This window comes from Penicillium roqueforti (genome assembly GCF_015533775.1).
Source record: "Penicillium roqueforti strain LCP96 04111 chromosome Unknown scaffold_12, whole genome shotgun sequence".
Taxonomy (NCBI): domain Eukaryota; kingdom Fungi; phylum Ascomycota; class Eurotiomycetes; order Eurotiales; family Aspergillaceae; genus Penicillium; species Penicillium roqueforti.
Window position 1 is genome coordinate 417,169 of NW_024067576.1, and position 15,921 is coordinate 433,089.

The following is a 15,921-nucleotide window of genomic DNA, read 5'->3' on the forward strand; positions in this document are numbered from 1 at the left end:
TAGTGGAAAAATGATACCGTTAATTCTTCATAGATGCGATCAGCGTCTATCGCCTGTCAACTATAACTCAGCGATCTACTAGTACTAGATAATCCAAACATGCCCGCCGTGATAGAAAGCCAAACGCAATCTTCCCAACGTAATGGTACAGGCGGGAGAGCTCGCGAAAACACGAATTTCATGGTCAACCGAGACCGGCCGGTCAGCTCCACATTACTGCACGACCTGCGAGCAAATCGTCAGTGCTGACCGATACTATGGCCAGAGCAGAGGGCTCAAACCTTCTCTTGCAAGGAACCCATCCACTGATCCAAGCTGACGCTTTGGTCGGCACGGTCCTCCACCAGCATCGTCTGAGCCCAGAGACGCAGACCGGGTTCACCATCTTCGCGAACGACGTACAGGTGAGGCACGATAATGCTGCCCACACCCTTGGCCCGGTGGTCCCGACTCTTCTCAACTACGGCCCGCACACGCTGGTTGAACTCGTTCTCGACGTCGGGGAGGGTTTGCTTGCCCACCCGCAACTGCGACTTGTCAGGGACGCCAAAGACATCCTCGATGAGCTGCGAAACAGCATCGCGGCCAACCCAGAGGAACTGGGTCTGGCCATCGTCGATGAGGTACAGGCCGTAAGGCACGAGGCGAGCCGAAGACAAGTTGACAGCAGGGGGCAAGAGGATTTCGCCGGTCTGTGGATCAGGCACACCCGCATTGTCGGGCATGTCATGGAGTGAGTACATTCTCGGGTAGATATATTGGATGAGGAGCGGCAGGGGTAGGGTCGAGAGAAGGCAGAGAGCTGCGGACCGCATGTCCGTGGGAATCTGGGCGGATTTGCGAAGACCAAGCTAAATACTCGATTAGTATAGAACAGCTATCACAACCAAAGATAAAACTCACGTTCTTGATCATTGCAAGGAATAGGACAGGCAAGGCTCGCAAGTTGGCAGGGAACTGGAGGCCACCGCCGCTAACGCTACCACCTGCGAGCTCCTTGCGGTAGGTCTGCAGAAGCTCTACGATCTTAGCCTGAAGAGCCTCACGAGCGGGCTCGAGACCGCTGCTCAATGTGCGCTCGACAGCCTTGTGGCTGAAGAATGTGGCAATGGCCTGCTGGTCAGCCGAGGCGAAGACGTCTGCCAGGTTCTGGGTCGTTGGAAGCGCCAGGGTCAAGACACGGATACGACGTTCACCGTTGCAGGTAGTGTGGAGGACAGCCGCCTGCATGCAGACGACCGGCTTTGTAACTGTCTCATCAATGGCCACCTCGACCACGTAGGCCTGGTCACGAGGGAAGGCCGGGAAAGCACAGAGATCGGAACTACGGTTAAAGAAGTTGCCGTAAAAGGTGCTCATACGCAGACCGGTTGTTGCGCGCACGCGGAGGACGGCCTCCAGACCAATCTCCGAAGAGAGGTAGTCAGAGAACTCACGGGCGAACTTCATGGCATCTTCACTTCGTGCAGCGTTCCAGCCAGGGTAGAAGTAGGTTTGACCACCAGTGTAGCGGGGCAAGCAGCTCAACGAGGCCACATCTTGGTATTGCGATGAGAAGAGGAACATATCCACGGAGACTTGTGATTTTGAACATTCAACTGCAAAGCTCTTGTAGAAAGAGTTTGCGGTTTGAAGCAGACTCGATTCCTTGCTGGTGCCCAGCACCTTCTTGTCTTCTCTCATAGTGAGCGCTCCGTGACCAGTGTTAGGCAAAGATGAGCTCAGAACAGTCATCTTTCCACCAACGGGGGAGATCAACATGTAACCAGCTCGCAATGCCGCACCCATGGCGCAGCTGTTGTTTTGGGTGTTCTGGAACATTTCTTGCAGCTTGCGGAGGAATATCTCAATGTTCTCCCGGCATTCGCTCAGCGTCACCAGGAGATCACCAGGGATGGGAAGGAAAGGCTCGTCCAGATCACTGACAACCAACATCCGGGGCTCCGAAGACTCGGAATCGTCTCGAGGAATGCTGAAGTAGTGCAAGCTTGAGTCCACTGCAATAAAACCGAGGCGAGTACGCCGATCTGCGTTCGGGATACGATCGAGGCTCTCTTGGATGGTGCGAGCGGTAGTGGCCAAAAGACCGTTGGTCACCGATGCATAACTTACATCGATCAAGAAGAGGTAAACCAGCGGTTGAGGTGGTCGGACCATGTATTCCTGCGGCGCAACGAATTCGACCATGCTGTGGTTGAGATCGGCACGGAGCTCACGGTCGGCGGGCTTTTGCAGTGTAGCATCCCAATCGAAGGCTTGTGGCACGTCGTTCGTCAGGTTGCACATGTTACAACGCCAGCGGTGGCCATGGTCGAGGAAGGTAACGAAGGGGTTGATATAAGAGCGACAACGTCGGCATCGTGAGATGACTTGGTCTGGAATCACAGGGATAGGGTCCTCGGCGTCGTGAAGAGAAGCATACGGTTGAATGACAAGGGCGAAGGGCAACTTTGATTTCTTCAGGAGTGAGTTGGTTGTGGGGACAGCGTTGAGCGTAGATCGCATATATTTCGTAGGGCAATTGGCTTCCGACGGGTAAACACTGGTCTGTCGATTGTAAGCATATCAACCATATGCGCAACATGGCATCTATACGTACTCCCGGGGGTAAAATAATTGGAGGAGGGGGATAGTCCAGCTCAGCGACGTTGAAAGGTTGGGATCGAAGATCCGTGGGGTAAAGCTGGTTGAGCTGGACTTGAGGTCGCATAGGGGCTTGGGCCACGGGCTGCGGGGGTGGCATGTGATGAGGCTCGCTCATGCCCATTCCACCGAATTGCTGGGTCATCTGCGAGACATCTGCGGAAACAGGTGCGCCGTATGCTGCGGGCTGCATCATGTTGGGGTCCGCACCGTAGGCGGGTTGTTGATACCCTACAACTTGGGGCTGTGGAGGATAGGCCCCGTAAGCACCCCCAGCCGTGGGTTGTCCACCTAGCGCGGCATTGGCGCCAGAACCGAAATCAAATGCCTCACCAGCGTACGCTCTCTTCTTCTTTCCGCCTGCAGCTGGTGCGGGTGCGCCTTGCCCATATACCGGGGATTGTGTGGGTTCTGGGGTGCCGTAGGCGGGCTGGGCATAGCCTTCCTGAGGGGGGAAGCCCCCTTGTGGTGCTGCCATTAGAGTCGAGTAGATTGTGTTTAGTCGCACTTAACGGTTGGGAGGAAAAGAGGGTTGCGCTTGTCACGAAGTCGGCGGGTGGAATCGATGTGAGGAGACGGGTGGTAACAGCTCCTGGAACCCCACAATCAGTTTCTCGTCAACGGAACAGGGTGAACCTGGTTGCGTACGGGGTAGCTGTACCTTTAGAAAGCCCAGAAGTATCACAAAAGGCAGTAGCGAGGCAAAAGACAGCTCACCAGAAGAAACCAAGGGAGTGTGGGAGAGGCGGTGATGATGGTCTACGGTGGCCTTTAGGTCGTGGCGCTCCAGCCAATCAGAGTTCAGAGAACATGTGACGAGAGGTGTTTTTATACTGTACGACAACATTTGATATCGAGTACGAGACCATTTAGATATCAATGCTGGGATATTTGCATATGCAGATATATATGTACTATTTACTGTCGTCGAGCTGACCTATATATGTTTCTAAGTATCTGGGCTGGTCAGACTGAACACCTAATCCCTGGTCCAAGCGTAGAGCACATCCACAGATTCTCCTGTACTGTCAATTATGATAATGAGACTACGCGATTTGCAAGCTGATTACTTTGCTAAATTTGTACCGGACAATTAGATATCCCCATTGTGGTGCTCGAGTCTTAAGAATGTACTAGTATGTAAGATGTGTTGTCGAAAGAGGCGGTTGCCCTGCCAACACTAACCACATCGGCTGCTGCACACGAGAACTCCTCCACACGTTCCACAACCTTCAGTTCTGCATACACCGAGTAGTTAGTTTTGTTTCTTTGTTTTTAGGGGGAGGACCTTATTGTTCTTGATTATTGTCTTTTTTTGGCTTTACATTTCGTTCTAGCCATTCCTTCAGTTTGTTTTGATTGGATTGCATCGCATCCCTGACGACCAGGACCCAGACCATCACACGACAATTGAATGAACACCCCGCCACAATGAGTGTCCGAGTTGTCGCGCGTATCCGTCCCCTTCTCAAGTCCGAACGGGAGGCCGATGTGATCGTTCGTACAGGATCTTCCGCCATCACCGATAAATCACGCCAGTCAATCAATGGCGACAAGAGTGACAAGAGTGACAAGAAATTGGCAGCATTGAGGGACAGAGATAATGTGGTTCGAATTCCGAACCCCAAGAATGAGGGGGAGGAGTATGCGTTCCAGTTCAATGGCGTGTACGGCGCAGAGGTATCGCAGCAGGAGCTGTTCGATGCTGAGGGTAAGTTCTTGTTTTAAGCTCATCTGGTCTGCGATGGGTCAGTATATTGATCCGGTTCACAGTGTCCCCAACAATTAAGCATCTTCTCAACGGATTCGACGTGACCCTTTTCGCATACGGTGTCACCGGAACAGGCAAAACACACACAATGCGGGGCGGGAAAACACTGGCTGACCGGGGTGTAATCCCGCGGCTGCTCAGTGGAATCTACCGACGTAGCCGGAAGATTGAAAAGGACAGCGAGGGAGAGACGACAGTCCAGGTCGCCCTGAGTTATTATGAAATCTACAATGACAAGGTGTACGACTTGTTTGAGCCGCCCGAGAAGCGCACAATGTCAGGTCTTCCCCTGCGGGATAATGGTGGCAAGACTGTGGTTTGCGGGCTGAGCGAGAAGCCGTGTACCACTTTGAAGGAGTTTGAGCAGCTTTATGACCAGGCTAACACTAACCGTTCCACCTCCGCGACAAAGGTATGATACCACGCCGAAAGCTAGGGCCCATATTCTCTCGCTAAACATACAACATAGCTCAACGCCCATTCATCTCGATCTCACGCCGTTCTCGGTGTGAAGGTCACCATCTCCTCTCCTGACAAGGTTCGCGTCAGCACTGCTTCCGCTATTGATCTCGCGGGATCCGAAGACAATAGACGGACGGAAAATGACAAAGAGCGCATGGTGGAATCGGCTAGCATCAACAAGAGTCTTTTCGTTCTGGCACAGTGTGTCGAGGCTATCAACAAGAAGCAGCACCGCATCCCGTACCGCGAGTCCAAGATGACAAGAATTTTGTCCTTGGGACAGAACAATGGATTGACAGTGATGATTCTCAACCTTGCGCCTGTCCGGTCTTACCACCTTGACACAATTAGCTCTCTAAACGTCGCCAATCGCACACGGAAGATCGAGGTCCGAGAGGTCGAAAATGATCCCATGTTCAAGGGTCCGGCCCGGCCATCTATTCGGCCATCTATGGGTACGCGGCAACCTCTACGTGCACTGACTGCTTCTGTGAATGTAAATATGCCGGCGCCTGCTGCGAAGGACACCGCAGAAAAGGAAGAGGGCAAACCCGTTAAGGCATTCAGCGTATACTCGGACAAGCCCCAACCCAAGCTTATCAGCCAGATCCGAAAACTGGAAGCACCGAAACGCACCTCAATCTCCAATGCCCCCTCCGGCCTTCCGTCATTGAAGCCCGCCCGTCAGCCCCTGGGTGTGCAACCCACCGCGCGTCATGATGACTTCTCGGCTGCTAGGATTGAGGAGATGGTTGAGAGGAAGGTTGAGGAGATCTTAGCTGTGCGGGCTGTGAGCGAACAATCGCGGCAGACACAAGTCCATGAGCTTAATGAGCAGCTTCAAAAGCGATTGGAGCAGTTGGAGCAGCGCATTGATGGCACAGAAGATGCACGGGCTGAGGGTCTGTCATACCTGCTGATGGCTAAACAACATCAGGCACATGGTGAAGACGGGTCAGCCCTGAGAATGTACCAGCTGGCAGCTCCTCACTTCCCTCACAACGAGAAGCTGGCAGCCAAGATTGCTGCCTTGCAGGAACGGGTTCATGCAAAGGCTTGGGAAGAGAAACCCGATTCCCCGCCCAAGGGGAGGCTGGGTAGCATGCTCTCCCTTAAGAAGGACGTAACACAAACCCTCGGCAAACGCCAAGCAGAGACTCATGAGGATAGCTATATAGACCAGACTCATGCCGGTTTCTCGAGTGGCGAGGATGTTCTTCGCCAAAAACATAAGAAGCGTGCTGCAGCCAAGCTCGGCCAGGTCGAGGAAGCCCCCGAACTCCTTGACAGTGAGGACCCATCCCTCTCTCCCCGAACTAAGCATATTCTTTCCATCATCAACTCGCGGGACGTGAGCCGGATCAGATTGCTCAAGGGAGTGGGTGCCAAAAAGGCAGAGGCTCTTGTTGATTGCCTCTGCGAGATGGACCAGCCTACAGTGGATACAACCGACAGCGGAGTCGTCTCAGACCAGCTCCAATTCCAGGTCACCAGCCTGGCACAACTGAGCCAGCTGAAAGGCGTTGGGGTCAAGACGGTTCAGAACATGAGACAAGGGGTATTGGCTTAATTAATTGTTGCATCTTTTGGCGGCATATACCGGAGCATAACGGTGTTTCTCTCTTCTTTTTTTTCATGCATCATCATTCAGCGACGGTGCTATGGCGTTTCCTGTCTATACTTTTGTTGAATGTTTTGTTCTATCTTCTGAATCCACCTTAGGTGCTTTAGAGACATCCTCATCGCGTTCTTTTGTCATAACCCTTTCATTATACTTGATCCAAGATCCTTTCCAATGTTTCCTTGGTTGCTGACTAGAAGATATGACCACCTCGGTGGACTTATCTTCAATACAATATCCTCTCTAACATTCCTAATCTTTCATCCTCGTGGTCTTGGTATAACCCCTCGGTTTACCCCGGCACACTGCTTCTTAGGACCTGACCCCAAACTAGCAGCCCCATGAGCAATCCCTCCTATGACACGAACATAGAGCGACAACGCAACTTGAGTCTGCCCGGGGCCGTGACTCCTTGCTCAAGACCGTCCCATATATCCGAAGGCCCAAAGCCGACATACACGGCGCTGATAGTGATGTGGAGGTACTCAGTGTTCTCGAGGAGTATGTCATATTTCGTTAACTCTTGTCCTCAATAAAGGGGAGATTATCTATTAAACATGGAGAATTATAAAAGATCAAAACCCGAAAAAAAGTCTAGTCTAATAAGACCCAAAGGCCGCATAGTTATACCTTGTTAAGTTTGAATCCACCAACAGCGCCCCTGGCGAAAACAAAGAAAACCGACCCGACAATCATGACAACACCACAGAATATCTGTAGCTTGGTATAACTGCCATGGAGAACATCCGGCACCAAAGCACCTCCAATAGGAGTACCTGTCAAGGCCGCAAACGAGATGACAGCAAAGAAAGTGCCGTTGCGCACGCCCACTTGGCGAAGATCGGATATCTGCGCCACAAGAGCCGGTGCGAGCGAGACGAATGCACCAGAGCCGAAGCCATATAGAGCGCTGAACACAATTGCCGGGGCATTGCCTCTTGACGGTAGCCAGAGGGCCAGGACGATGATGGCGGAGAAGAACGTTGTTATCACCATCATGTTGTAGCGGCCAACTTTGTCGGCGTAATAGCCCGGGAGTGTGCGGCCGAGGATACTATTTGGATTGTGTTAGTTCATGAACGAGGTGAAGTGTATGAACTAGACAGGGAGAGAACTTACCTAGCAGCATTCAAAATCGGAATCAGATACCCGGACAGATCGCCAGACATGCCATATCGCTCGGCCTGGGTAATCACAAAAGTGAAGGGCAAGAACATGCCCCAGAAGAAGAAAAAGGCACCAGCAAGCGTAAGCGCGAACTTGATCTCCGCCAACGGTCTCAGGAAAAGCTTGATATGGAATGGCTTTGGGTGATGCGGTAATCTCGATTTGAGCGTGAGATTGGCGATACCCAACATGAACAAAATGAGGAAGGCGCAGATTCTCATCGCCCAGGGGAACCCGACTTTGGGAATCAGTTGGCTGACCATGATAGGGAAGATGACTCCGCCCAGACTCGATCCAGAGGCTGTTACGCCGAGGGCGAAACCACGGCGCTTAGCGAACCAGGTGCTGACGGAGTTGACGGAGGCGTTGAAGATGGCGCTCGCGCCGATTGGGCTGCAGATTCCTTGTGCGAGGATGAATTGGTAGTACTCTGTTGAGAGGGAAGCCATCATCAGGCCGAAGACGTGGAGGAATGTACCGAGGAGAAGGACCCAGCGCGGACCGTAGCTGTCGAACATAGTTCCGAAGATTGGGCCCTAAGAGGATATTAGGATGGGTCTTCATAAAGCTGACTCTGGGGGATGGGATACGCACGCAGAAGAACATCATGAAGGTCTCTAGCGATGTGATCCATGTTACTGTGCTGGTAGAGAACTCGCTCAGTTGGTGGCTTTGATAGCATGTTTGGAAGACTCCGATGCCTGGATGATATCAGTATCCCGTTGGGTCCATGTATTCTGACAGTACTTACAATTGATCCAGCCGAAGCTGACGAATAGTCCACAGAAAGCTCCTAATACAACCAGCCATGCCTGCGCACCTCCATCTGGTGGGGGACCGATCGCCGGTGCGGAGGGTGCTGGACCAGCAGCGACTGACTTCTCGACAGGTTGCGCTTCTTTTTTTTCCGATGGGAGTCCTTTCTCCGGGTCATTATTTCCATGCACACTCACGGCGGGTGTGGTGGTGGTACTGTCGATAGAGGGAGCCATCCCAGTCTGCTTGTTGGCCATCTTTGTTGACATAGAGGAAGTTTCGAGTAGACTGGAACTGTAATCTGCTTTGAGGTATTAGATATTGCATTTTGAAAGAAGACCCCCAATTTATAGACCCCAAACGAAGACGGGAAGTATAAAATTAAGAAACAAGATTGTGCGTTGGACAAGATCGATTCGAAACTCACCTCAACGTCGGCCCAGGCGTTTGGTCTCAAGCTTCAGGACTCTTGCAGATTACAATATTCCGAGCTTCTGGTTCCGTTTCAGTTTCAAAGATGCTAAGTCGGCCTTCATTTGGGATATTTAAAGGAGAAAAGACCTGCAAAAAAAAATGCAAAGGGACTTCGGTCAATCGGTCAATCGGTTTCTAGCTAAGTCCGAGCTGCTTAATTATGCTTTTCATACTCCGTACTAGTCCAGGGAAAGCCCTCCAGGGAAAAGCATCGTTGCTTCACTGCGATTGGCCAATATCTCACAGAACCCGGGGTCTGGATCCTCACTGGCCCTGGAAGGCTGCAGTGGTCGGACATGTCTGCGATGGCCCGAAGTCCGAGGCGGATTTAGCTAGCTCTTCGGGATATTACTCGTTTGGGCAATGAATGTCATTCGAGTTCAAAACATATGAAACATATCATTTTGGTTAGATGCAGCTGAAACAGCATAATCTCTGATATTCATTGGCTGTTACAGTCATTTTGACCAAAATTGTTCGACCTTGTACCTTTTGTAGGGTCTGTCTGGGAAAAGGCGCACTTTTATATGTATGAGTACGACGTCAAGGTCAATGTAATAGCCAGTTAGTAGTTATCACTATGGATCGGATTTTGGCTATTGGATTTGGTTGATAGGCATCGCATTTGAGAGATACAGCGCCTTCCACTCTGAACTATATAGTTTCGAAAGTATGTACAAAGTGAGTCCATACTATAGTTACTCAAAGGGAGCTGTGTTGTACAACCCCCACCCAACGTCACATTATAATATTCTACAGCTATCAATTTCTAGTTTCCCAAATTATTGTCACCACGATGGCCCAAGTCAACACTCTGGCTGTGAGCCTTCACCAACTGGCCAAAATGATCGACCACTCCCTCCTTCACCCAACAGTGACAGACGGGGACGTCATCGCCGGCCTCAGAGTTGCCAAGGAATACAATGTCGCGACAGCTTGTGTGAAGCCTTACCATATCCAACTAGCCAAGCAAGAGCTCCAAGACACAGACGTGGAGATATGTGCTGTCATCGGCTTCCCGCACGGTAACAGCACCACGGAAATCAAGGTGCAGGAAGCCACTGCCGCAGTCGAAGCCGGTAGTCATGAGATTGACATGGTCGTTAACATCGGCAAAGTCCTCGGTGGTGACTGGGGATATGTCTCCCAGGAAATCGAGCAGATCAACACCGCAGTCGTGCAAAAGGGCGCTATCCTCAAGGTCATTTTCGAAACCGATTACCTCAAGCCTGAGCATATTGTACATCTTTGTAAGATCTGCACCGAGTCAAGTGTTGCTTTTGTCAAGACTTCTACCGGGTACGGCTTCGTCAAGCAGGCTGATGGTTCCTACAACTACAAAGGGGCGACTGTGAAGCATCTCAGGTTAATGCGTCAGTATTCCGGCCCCGATGTTCAAATTAAAGCTGCTGGGGGTGTGAGGACTCTTGATGATTTGCTTCATGTCATGAGTCTTGGCGTGACTCGAATTGGGGCTACTGCCACTGTTGCGATCATCGAGGATGCAAAGAAACGGGGGATCGGTATGGATCGGATCGAAGTTGAATTCAAGCCAATGAAGGAGGATAGTCACCGATAGTGAAAGGTGAATATTGAACCTTTTACTTAGCGGTTTATTTCCGGCAGAAAATATATTACAGACACCGTACTAAAAGCAAAGTACCCAAGTTCACCTGAATGGCTCCAATCCAATGTACAGATACAACATGCTTACAGTACACAATAGAGCGGTGTCGAAAGCGGTCAAAAATAGAGGTACTAACTCAGGTACTCAGGATCAATATCACTCGGGGGTTGAACCCTGGTAGCTACCTAGGTATACCGCTTCGTATGAAGAATATTCCAGCTTCCTGTCCCTCTTCAATAGCCTTATGTGGCATCTTTCTCATACGATTTTCTGGAGCCATGTCTTATTGCATTCTTTCTACTCGAAGGTAGCGAGGATTCGTATGTTGTATATCAGAAGCAAGAAAAAGAGATTTGTCGGCAATTGCCAAGATAAAAGAAATGCCCATACTGTACAGGATGTAACGTGATAATCATCCCAAATGGAGACCGCTCTAGCCCTAGCCCGTACAAAACCCAATGCGAAGAGAACTCCTCCAAGTCGACCCTTTCAAGCGAGTCTTTCTATTTAGTTTGTGCGAGAAACTTCGTCGAATTTGACCTTCCCATCTTTGCGAATCTCTGCAACGCTTCGGCGCGTCCCTTCGATGTCATTCTCTAGTTCCTGGACAGAGCGCGTCAGGCCAGGGACATTGCTGACGGCCTTTTCGGCTTCTGTCCTTTCGTCTACTGGCTTTTCCTCTATTTCCTTCCCGCTTTCGGTGGACCGAGGAGCGGATGTACTAGGGGACAAGGTGAAGCCACTAGGGACATTGGCAATCTCATTAACTTCCTGCGCGGACAAAACGTCGTTGAGGCGAGGACCACGGGATTGGATGAGGACGGTTGTGGGACCATCAAACTGCAGGAAGAGCTAGACGACATTGTTAGTTGGCAAAGAATGAAGGACCAAAATGGGGTGCCATACTCTATCTCCCCAGATGGTCATTCGAGACCAAGTACGCAGCTTGTGGAACCACTGCATAGCAATTTTGTATGCCTTGGAATCAGACACGTCACGAACGAACTTGGCATTCTGTAGAAGTCTTGGTAGCGTCTTCAGACCCGGAACCTGGAAGTTGAGAGTGGTGGATTTGAAACGGTAGGGGCGAGGAGGATTGGAGGCCATGGTGTAAGCGACCACATTGCTGTCGATCAGATATTAGCGACGTCAGTGCAATCGCGGCGAGGGTCATACCTGGGATGCGCAATGTATTGCTCTCCATCCTTCAATTCGACAGAGTATAGCTGTCCGTTTCCGACCAACGCTATTAAACCTCTGCCGGTCACCTCGGAGCTACCCCAATGAGACAAGCTCTGCGCAAATTAGCTTGATGTTTCCCCACGGAATCGTAGTTCCACTCACTAGGTTTGCGTTGATAGTAGGCTTGATGGTCAGAGACCGGCCCGTCCATGCAAGCAAAGCCCGTCTTTGGGCAACCATCCAGTCAACGGAACCATTGACGTTGACAACGGCGAATGAGGTATTGGGCGATCGAACGGAGACAAGAGCTGTGACAGGACTTGGCGAGGAGATCTAGGAAACTGTCAATCGCTGTCTTCAAATCCGCATCTGCATCGCGCATCTTACCTTCTGATAAAGAAATGGCACTCCGACGATAGCCCTCCGGAAGGGTTCTAGAACGCTCAATGTGGAAATCACCTGCGCGGATTATGCGTTAGTATCACCATTCCTTCGTGACAACATCATGACGGGATAGTGTACATTATCCGCCTTTCCGCTCAATCCAACCAGCGTTCCTCGTCGTGTGTATAGGTTCTGCGAGGCCGAGAGCGAAACCGAAAGAAGCGAGTATGGAGCGCCGACAACATCGAAGCGCGCATCTATGTGCCCTCATGGTCAGTGCCATAATAATATGTCCCGGGGCAATTGCAATTACCTCGTGATTCAACAGAGCTGGGCGTGCTAGCGAGTGGCAGATTATCGCCACTAACCGAAGGCACTCCCGAGGGCGCGGCGCGAATCTGAACGCATCGCGTTTGCCGGTGAACGCGAGGAACGACTCGAGTCCAGGATAGAGGGCGAACACCTTGGAGGGGGCGCATGGTGTTTGAAAAAAGAGCAAAGACTACCGAAGGGAGAATTTACGTCAGTTGTGACGAAAGGGAAATCGGGAAATCGTGGGCCCGAGAGCCATGCGGCCTACGAAGTACACAACTGCCCCTCTGAATTGCGACATTTGGAAGCTTTATTATAAGAAGTCTTTGAATTACCCTCATTCTCCCTTTACATCTTACTTCTGCTTGACTATTTGCGACCATCCCGGAGTCGAATCGAGAGCGACGGTTTTTACTCCGAAGCCGGCGATTTCCCCCCACGAGCTATCCGGAGACATAGCTACCTTGCGCGCCAATCTTTCTTACTTATTCCGAAGCTCCTCTCGGTGGTCTGAACTACTCAGGAGCTTAGAGAATATTATTCCTAGCGGCCATGCTGCTCAGAGCCGCACGATCGCCGTGCTGGCGCACAGCACAATTCACCTATCCGAGCTTCGCCGGCAAGCCACGAAGCACACGACTCAATGGAACACACCTGCGCGCATTCACATCAAATAAGAGTTCATTATGGAGTCAATCCACAGACACAGACAAGAAAGATCACGCATCTGTCAAAGCTACTCCTACCTCTACTCCCGCCTCATCACAACTAGCAGACGCCAATATCATCCAGAAGCCGGAAGGTAGCGGCAATGCGAAGACCCCACCGAAGAAGGACTTGCTGAGCGAGCCAATGGCTGGAAAGAAAGAACAAAGAAAGGCTGACTGGGCTATTATGAAAGAAATGGCCAAGTATCTGTGGCCAAAGGTAAGCCTCGAGTGCAATTGGTATGGAGTAACAGGGTATTAACTATAGCTGGTAGGATGATTGGGGCACGAAGCTCCGTGTCGGCACAGCACTTTCACTGCTTATTGGTGCAAAGGCAAGTTTCGTCTGTTATTGTGTTTTCGTTAAAATATGCTTATATGAATCCAATAGATCCTCAATGTGGAAATCCCCTTCTACTTCAAGAACATTGTCGACTCCATGAATATAGACTTTGCTACCGTCGGTGGAACTGCCTATACCGTGGCTGGGTCAATGATTATTGCATGTAAGGATAACAGCATATCGAAGAGAGACTTGTCGCTAATATGTCTTAGACGGTGTGACCCGAATCGGAGCTACATTGTTTCAAGAGCTCCGTAATGCGGTCTTTGCTAGCGTTGCGCAAAAGGCAATTCGGAAGGTGGCGTCAAATGTTTTTGAACATCTGTTGCGACTGGATCTCAACTTCCACCTGTCTCGGCAGACCGGAGGTCTGACTCGTGCAATTGACCGCGGTACTAAGGGCATCAGCTTCCTCCTTACCTCCATGGTTTTCCACGTAGTACCAACAGCACTTGAGATTTCCCTTGTCTGCGGTATCTTGGTATGATTTGGAACCTATATTTACGTTTCTATCTTACTAACGCGTTGTAGACTTATCAATATGGCCTCCAATTTGCTGCGATCACAACAACAACAATGATAGCTTATACGGTGTTCACCATCACTACAACCGCGTGGCGAACAAAATTCCGGAGACAAGCCAATGCGGCTGATAACCGCGGAGCAACCGTTGCTGTGGACTCGCTCATCAACTATGAGGCCGTTAAGTACTTCAATAACGAGAAATTCGAAGTGGCACGATACGACAAAGCCCTGAAGAAGTATGAAGATGCATCAATCAAGGTGACTACATCTCTGGCATTCCTCAACTCTGGTCAAAACATGATCTTCTCCTCTGCGCTGGCCGCAATGATGTACCTGGCTTGCAATGGAGTTGCGAACGGAACCATGACCGTCGGTGACCTAGTCATGGTCAACCAGCTGGTCTTCCAGCTCTCAGTCCCCCTCAACTTCTTGGGGTCTGTCTATCGTGAGCTGCGCCAGTCCCTGCTGGACATGGAGACGCTTTTCAACCTGCAGAAGGTGAACGTCACCATCAAGGAACGGCCCAACGCCAAGCCGCTGCAGCTGACGCAGGGCGGCCAGATCCGCTTTGAGAACGTCACGTTTGGCTACCACCCAGAGCGACCGATTCTGAAGAATGCCACCTTCACTATCCCCGCAGGACAGAAGTTTGCCATTGTCGGCCCTAGCGGCTGCGGCAAGTCTACGATCTTACGTCTGCTTTTCCGTTTCTATGACGTCCAGTCCGGTCGTATCTTGATTGACGGCCAAGATATCCGCGATGTGACCGTCGACAGCCTTCGCAAGGCAATTGGAGTGGTACCGCAGGACACACCTCTGTTCAATGACACTATCGCCCATAACATCCGCTATGGACGGATTGATGCGTCGGACGAAGAAGTGCGCCGAGCTGCGGAACGAGCCCACATCCACAAGCTTATTGAGGGTCTGCCTGATGGCTACCAAACTGCGGTTGGTGAGCGTGGTATGATGATCTCCGGAGGTGAGAAGCAGCGGCTAGCAATTTCTCGGTTGATCCTGAAGGACCCGAAACTCTTCTTCTTCGATGAGGCAGTAAGTGATCATTCCTTGGTCCCACTTGATTGAGATAACTAATCACCCTCTCTATAGACATCCGCCCTAGATACCTACACGGAGCAGGCGCTCCTCCAGAATATCAACAGCATTCTCAAAGAGAAGAGCCGCACAAGCGTGTTTGTGGCTCATCGCCTACGCACTATCTCCGACAGTGACCAGATTTTGGTCTTGAAGGAAGGTCATGTGGCAGAGATGGGCTCACACCGCGAGTTGCTCGAGCATGACGGCACCTATGCAGAGCTTTGGAATAGTAAGTCCTCTTTTCTTTGCTGTTAATACTCCTTACTAACTCAATTTCAGCCCAGGAACAGACAATGGCTCATGATGGGAGCCTGGAGCAGAGTCAGGTTGAGGATGTTCAGCCCAAGGCGTGAGATCCCATCCAACAAGTGTTAGGCTACTATTAAGCCGTACTGAAAAGCTTGCAGCACATAGCATCCGATGTAAACAGCATCATGCATGTCTTCGGTGATAGATAACAATAGGATTATGCACAAAAGATAACGTGGACTAGTTCCTCATCTATAGATTTCATGATTCGCTACCCTCACGGAACATACACCATAGGTGCTGATCCATCCTTGGGCTGGTGCTTGCCTTGAGCAACACGCCTATTATGAACGACATAAATAACAATCTGCGCTGCAGCACTGGCGATTCCTACAGACACCATAATGATCATGGTACGTAGGCCCGTCGAATAACTTGAGATTGATATCAGCAACTGTCCAGTAATTACCTTCGGAGAATACCTTAACTTACAATGGTTTGTCTCCTGCTTGGAAATACTGTGTCCCAACCATTAACCCGCTTATCGCAGACATAACCCACATCCTGCAGTCAACTCTCATCAGCTCTAGTCAAGTCAAA

At 50.8% G+C, this 15,921-nt stretch overlaps 7 protein-coding genes across 7 annotated transcripts; 3 read left to right on the forward strand and 4 right to left on the reverse strand.

Annotated features, from left to right (window-relative positions):
• Positions 1 to 213: 213 nt before the first annotated feature.
• Positions 214 to 3,121, reverse strand: LCP9604111_5296 (COPII subunit SEC24; the record flags this gene model as incomplete). The annotated part of the gene is made up of 4 exons (XM_039073090.1): positions 214 to 225; positions 282 to 851; positions 904 to 2,547; positions 2,600 to 3,121. The coding sequence occupies 4 exons, from the start codon at positions 3,119 to 3,121 to the stop codon at positions 214 to 216; spliced, it is 2,748 nt and encodes a 915-aa protein (XP_038928758.1).
• Positions 3,122 to 3,184: 63 nt separating this feature from the next.
• LCP9604111_5297 (uncharacterized protein) lies at positions 3,185 to 3,490 on the reverse strand (the record flags this gene model as incomplete). The annotated part of the gene is made up of 2 exons (XM_039073091.1): positions 3,185 to 3,235; positions 3,305 to 3,490. 2 exons carry the CDS (start codon positions 3,488 to 3,490, stop codon positions 3,185 to 3,187), a joined length of 237 nt encoding a protein of 78 aa, XP_038928759.1.
• Positions 3,491 to 4,074: 584 nt separating this feature from the next.
• On the forward strand, positions 4,075 to 6,446 carry LCP9604111_5298 (kinesin family protein; the record flags this gene model as incomplete). Its single annotated transcript, XM_039073092.1, has 3 exons — positions 4,075 to 4,354; positions 4,417 to 4,826; positions 4,884 to 6,446. 3 exons carry the CDS (start codon positions 4,075 to 4,077, stop codon positions 6,444 to 6,446), a joined length of 2,253 nt encoding a protein of 750 aa, XP_038928760.1.
• A 675-nt stretch (positions 6,447 to 7,121) lies between these two features.
• LCP9604111_5299 (MCT family MFS transporter) lies at positions 7,122 to 8,677 on the reverse strand (the record flags this gene model as incomplete). Its single annotated transcript, XM_039073093.1, has 4 exons — positions 7,122 to 7,551; positions 7,617 to 8,200; positions 8,259 to 8,365; positions 8,416 to 8,677. The coding sequence occupies 4 exons, from the start codon at positions 8,675 to 8,677 to the stop codon at positions 7,122 to 7,124; spliced, it is 1,383 nt and encodes a 460-aa protein (XP_038928761.1).
• Positions 8,678 to 9,690: 1,013 nt separating this feature from the next.
• On the forward strand, positions 9,691 to 10,473 carry LCP9604111_5300 (2-deoxyribose-5-phosphate aldolase; the record flags this gene model as incomplete). Its single annotated transcript, XM_039073096.1, has 1 exon — positions 9,691 to 10,473. One exon carries the CDS (start codon positions 9,691 to 9,693, stop codon positions 10,471 to 10,473), a length of 783 nt encoding a protein of 260 aa, XP_038928762.1.
• Positions 10,474 to 11,028: 555 nt separating this feature from the next.
• Positions 11,029 to 12,566, reverse strand: LCP9604111_5301 (AIM24 family protein; the record flags this gene model as incomplete). Its single annotated transcript, XM_039073097.1, has 7 exons — positions 11,029 to 11,373; positions 11,428 to 11,647; positions 11,698 to 11,816; positions 11,866 to 12,036; positions 12,091 to 12,162; positions 12,226 to 12,344; positions 12,401 to 12,566. 7 exons carry the CDS (start codon positions 12,564 to 12,566, stop codon positions 11,029 to 11,031), a joined length of 1,212 nt encoding a protein of 403 aa, XP_038928763.1.
• Positions 12,567 to 12,951: 385 nt separating this feature from the next.
• atm1 (ATP-binding cassette Fe/S cluster precursor transporter ATM1) lies at positions 12,952 to 15,425 on the forward strand (the record flags this gene model as incomplete). Its single annotated transcript, XM_039073098.1, has 7 exons — positions 12,952 to 13,326; positions 13,382 to 13,441; positions 13,498 to 13,612; positions 13,662 to 13,930; positions 13,981 to 15,027; positions 15,085 to 15,301; positions 15,352 to 15,425. The coding sequence occupies 7 exons, from the start codon at positions 12,952 to 12,954 to the stop codon at positions 15,423 to 15,425; spliced, it is 2,157 nt and encodes a 718-aa protein (XP_038928764.1).
• Positions 15,426 to 15,921: the final 496 nt, after the last annotated feature.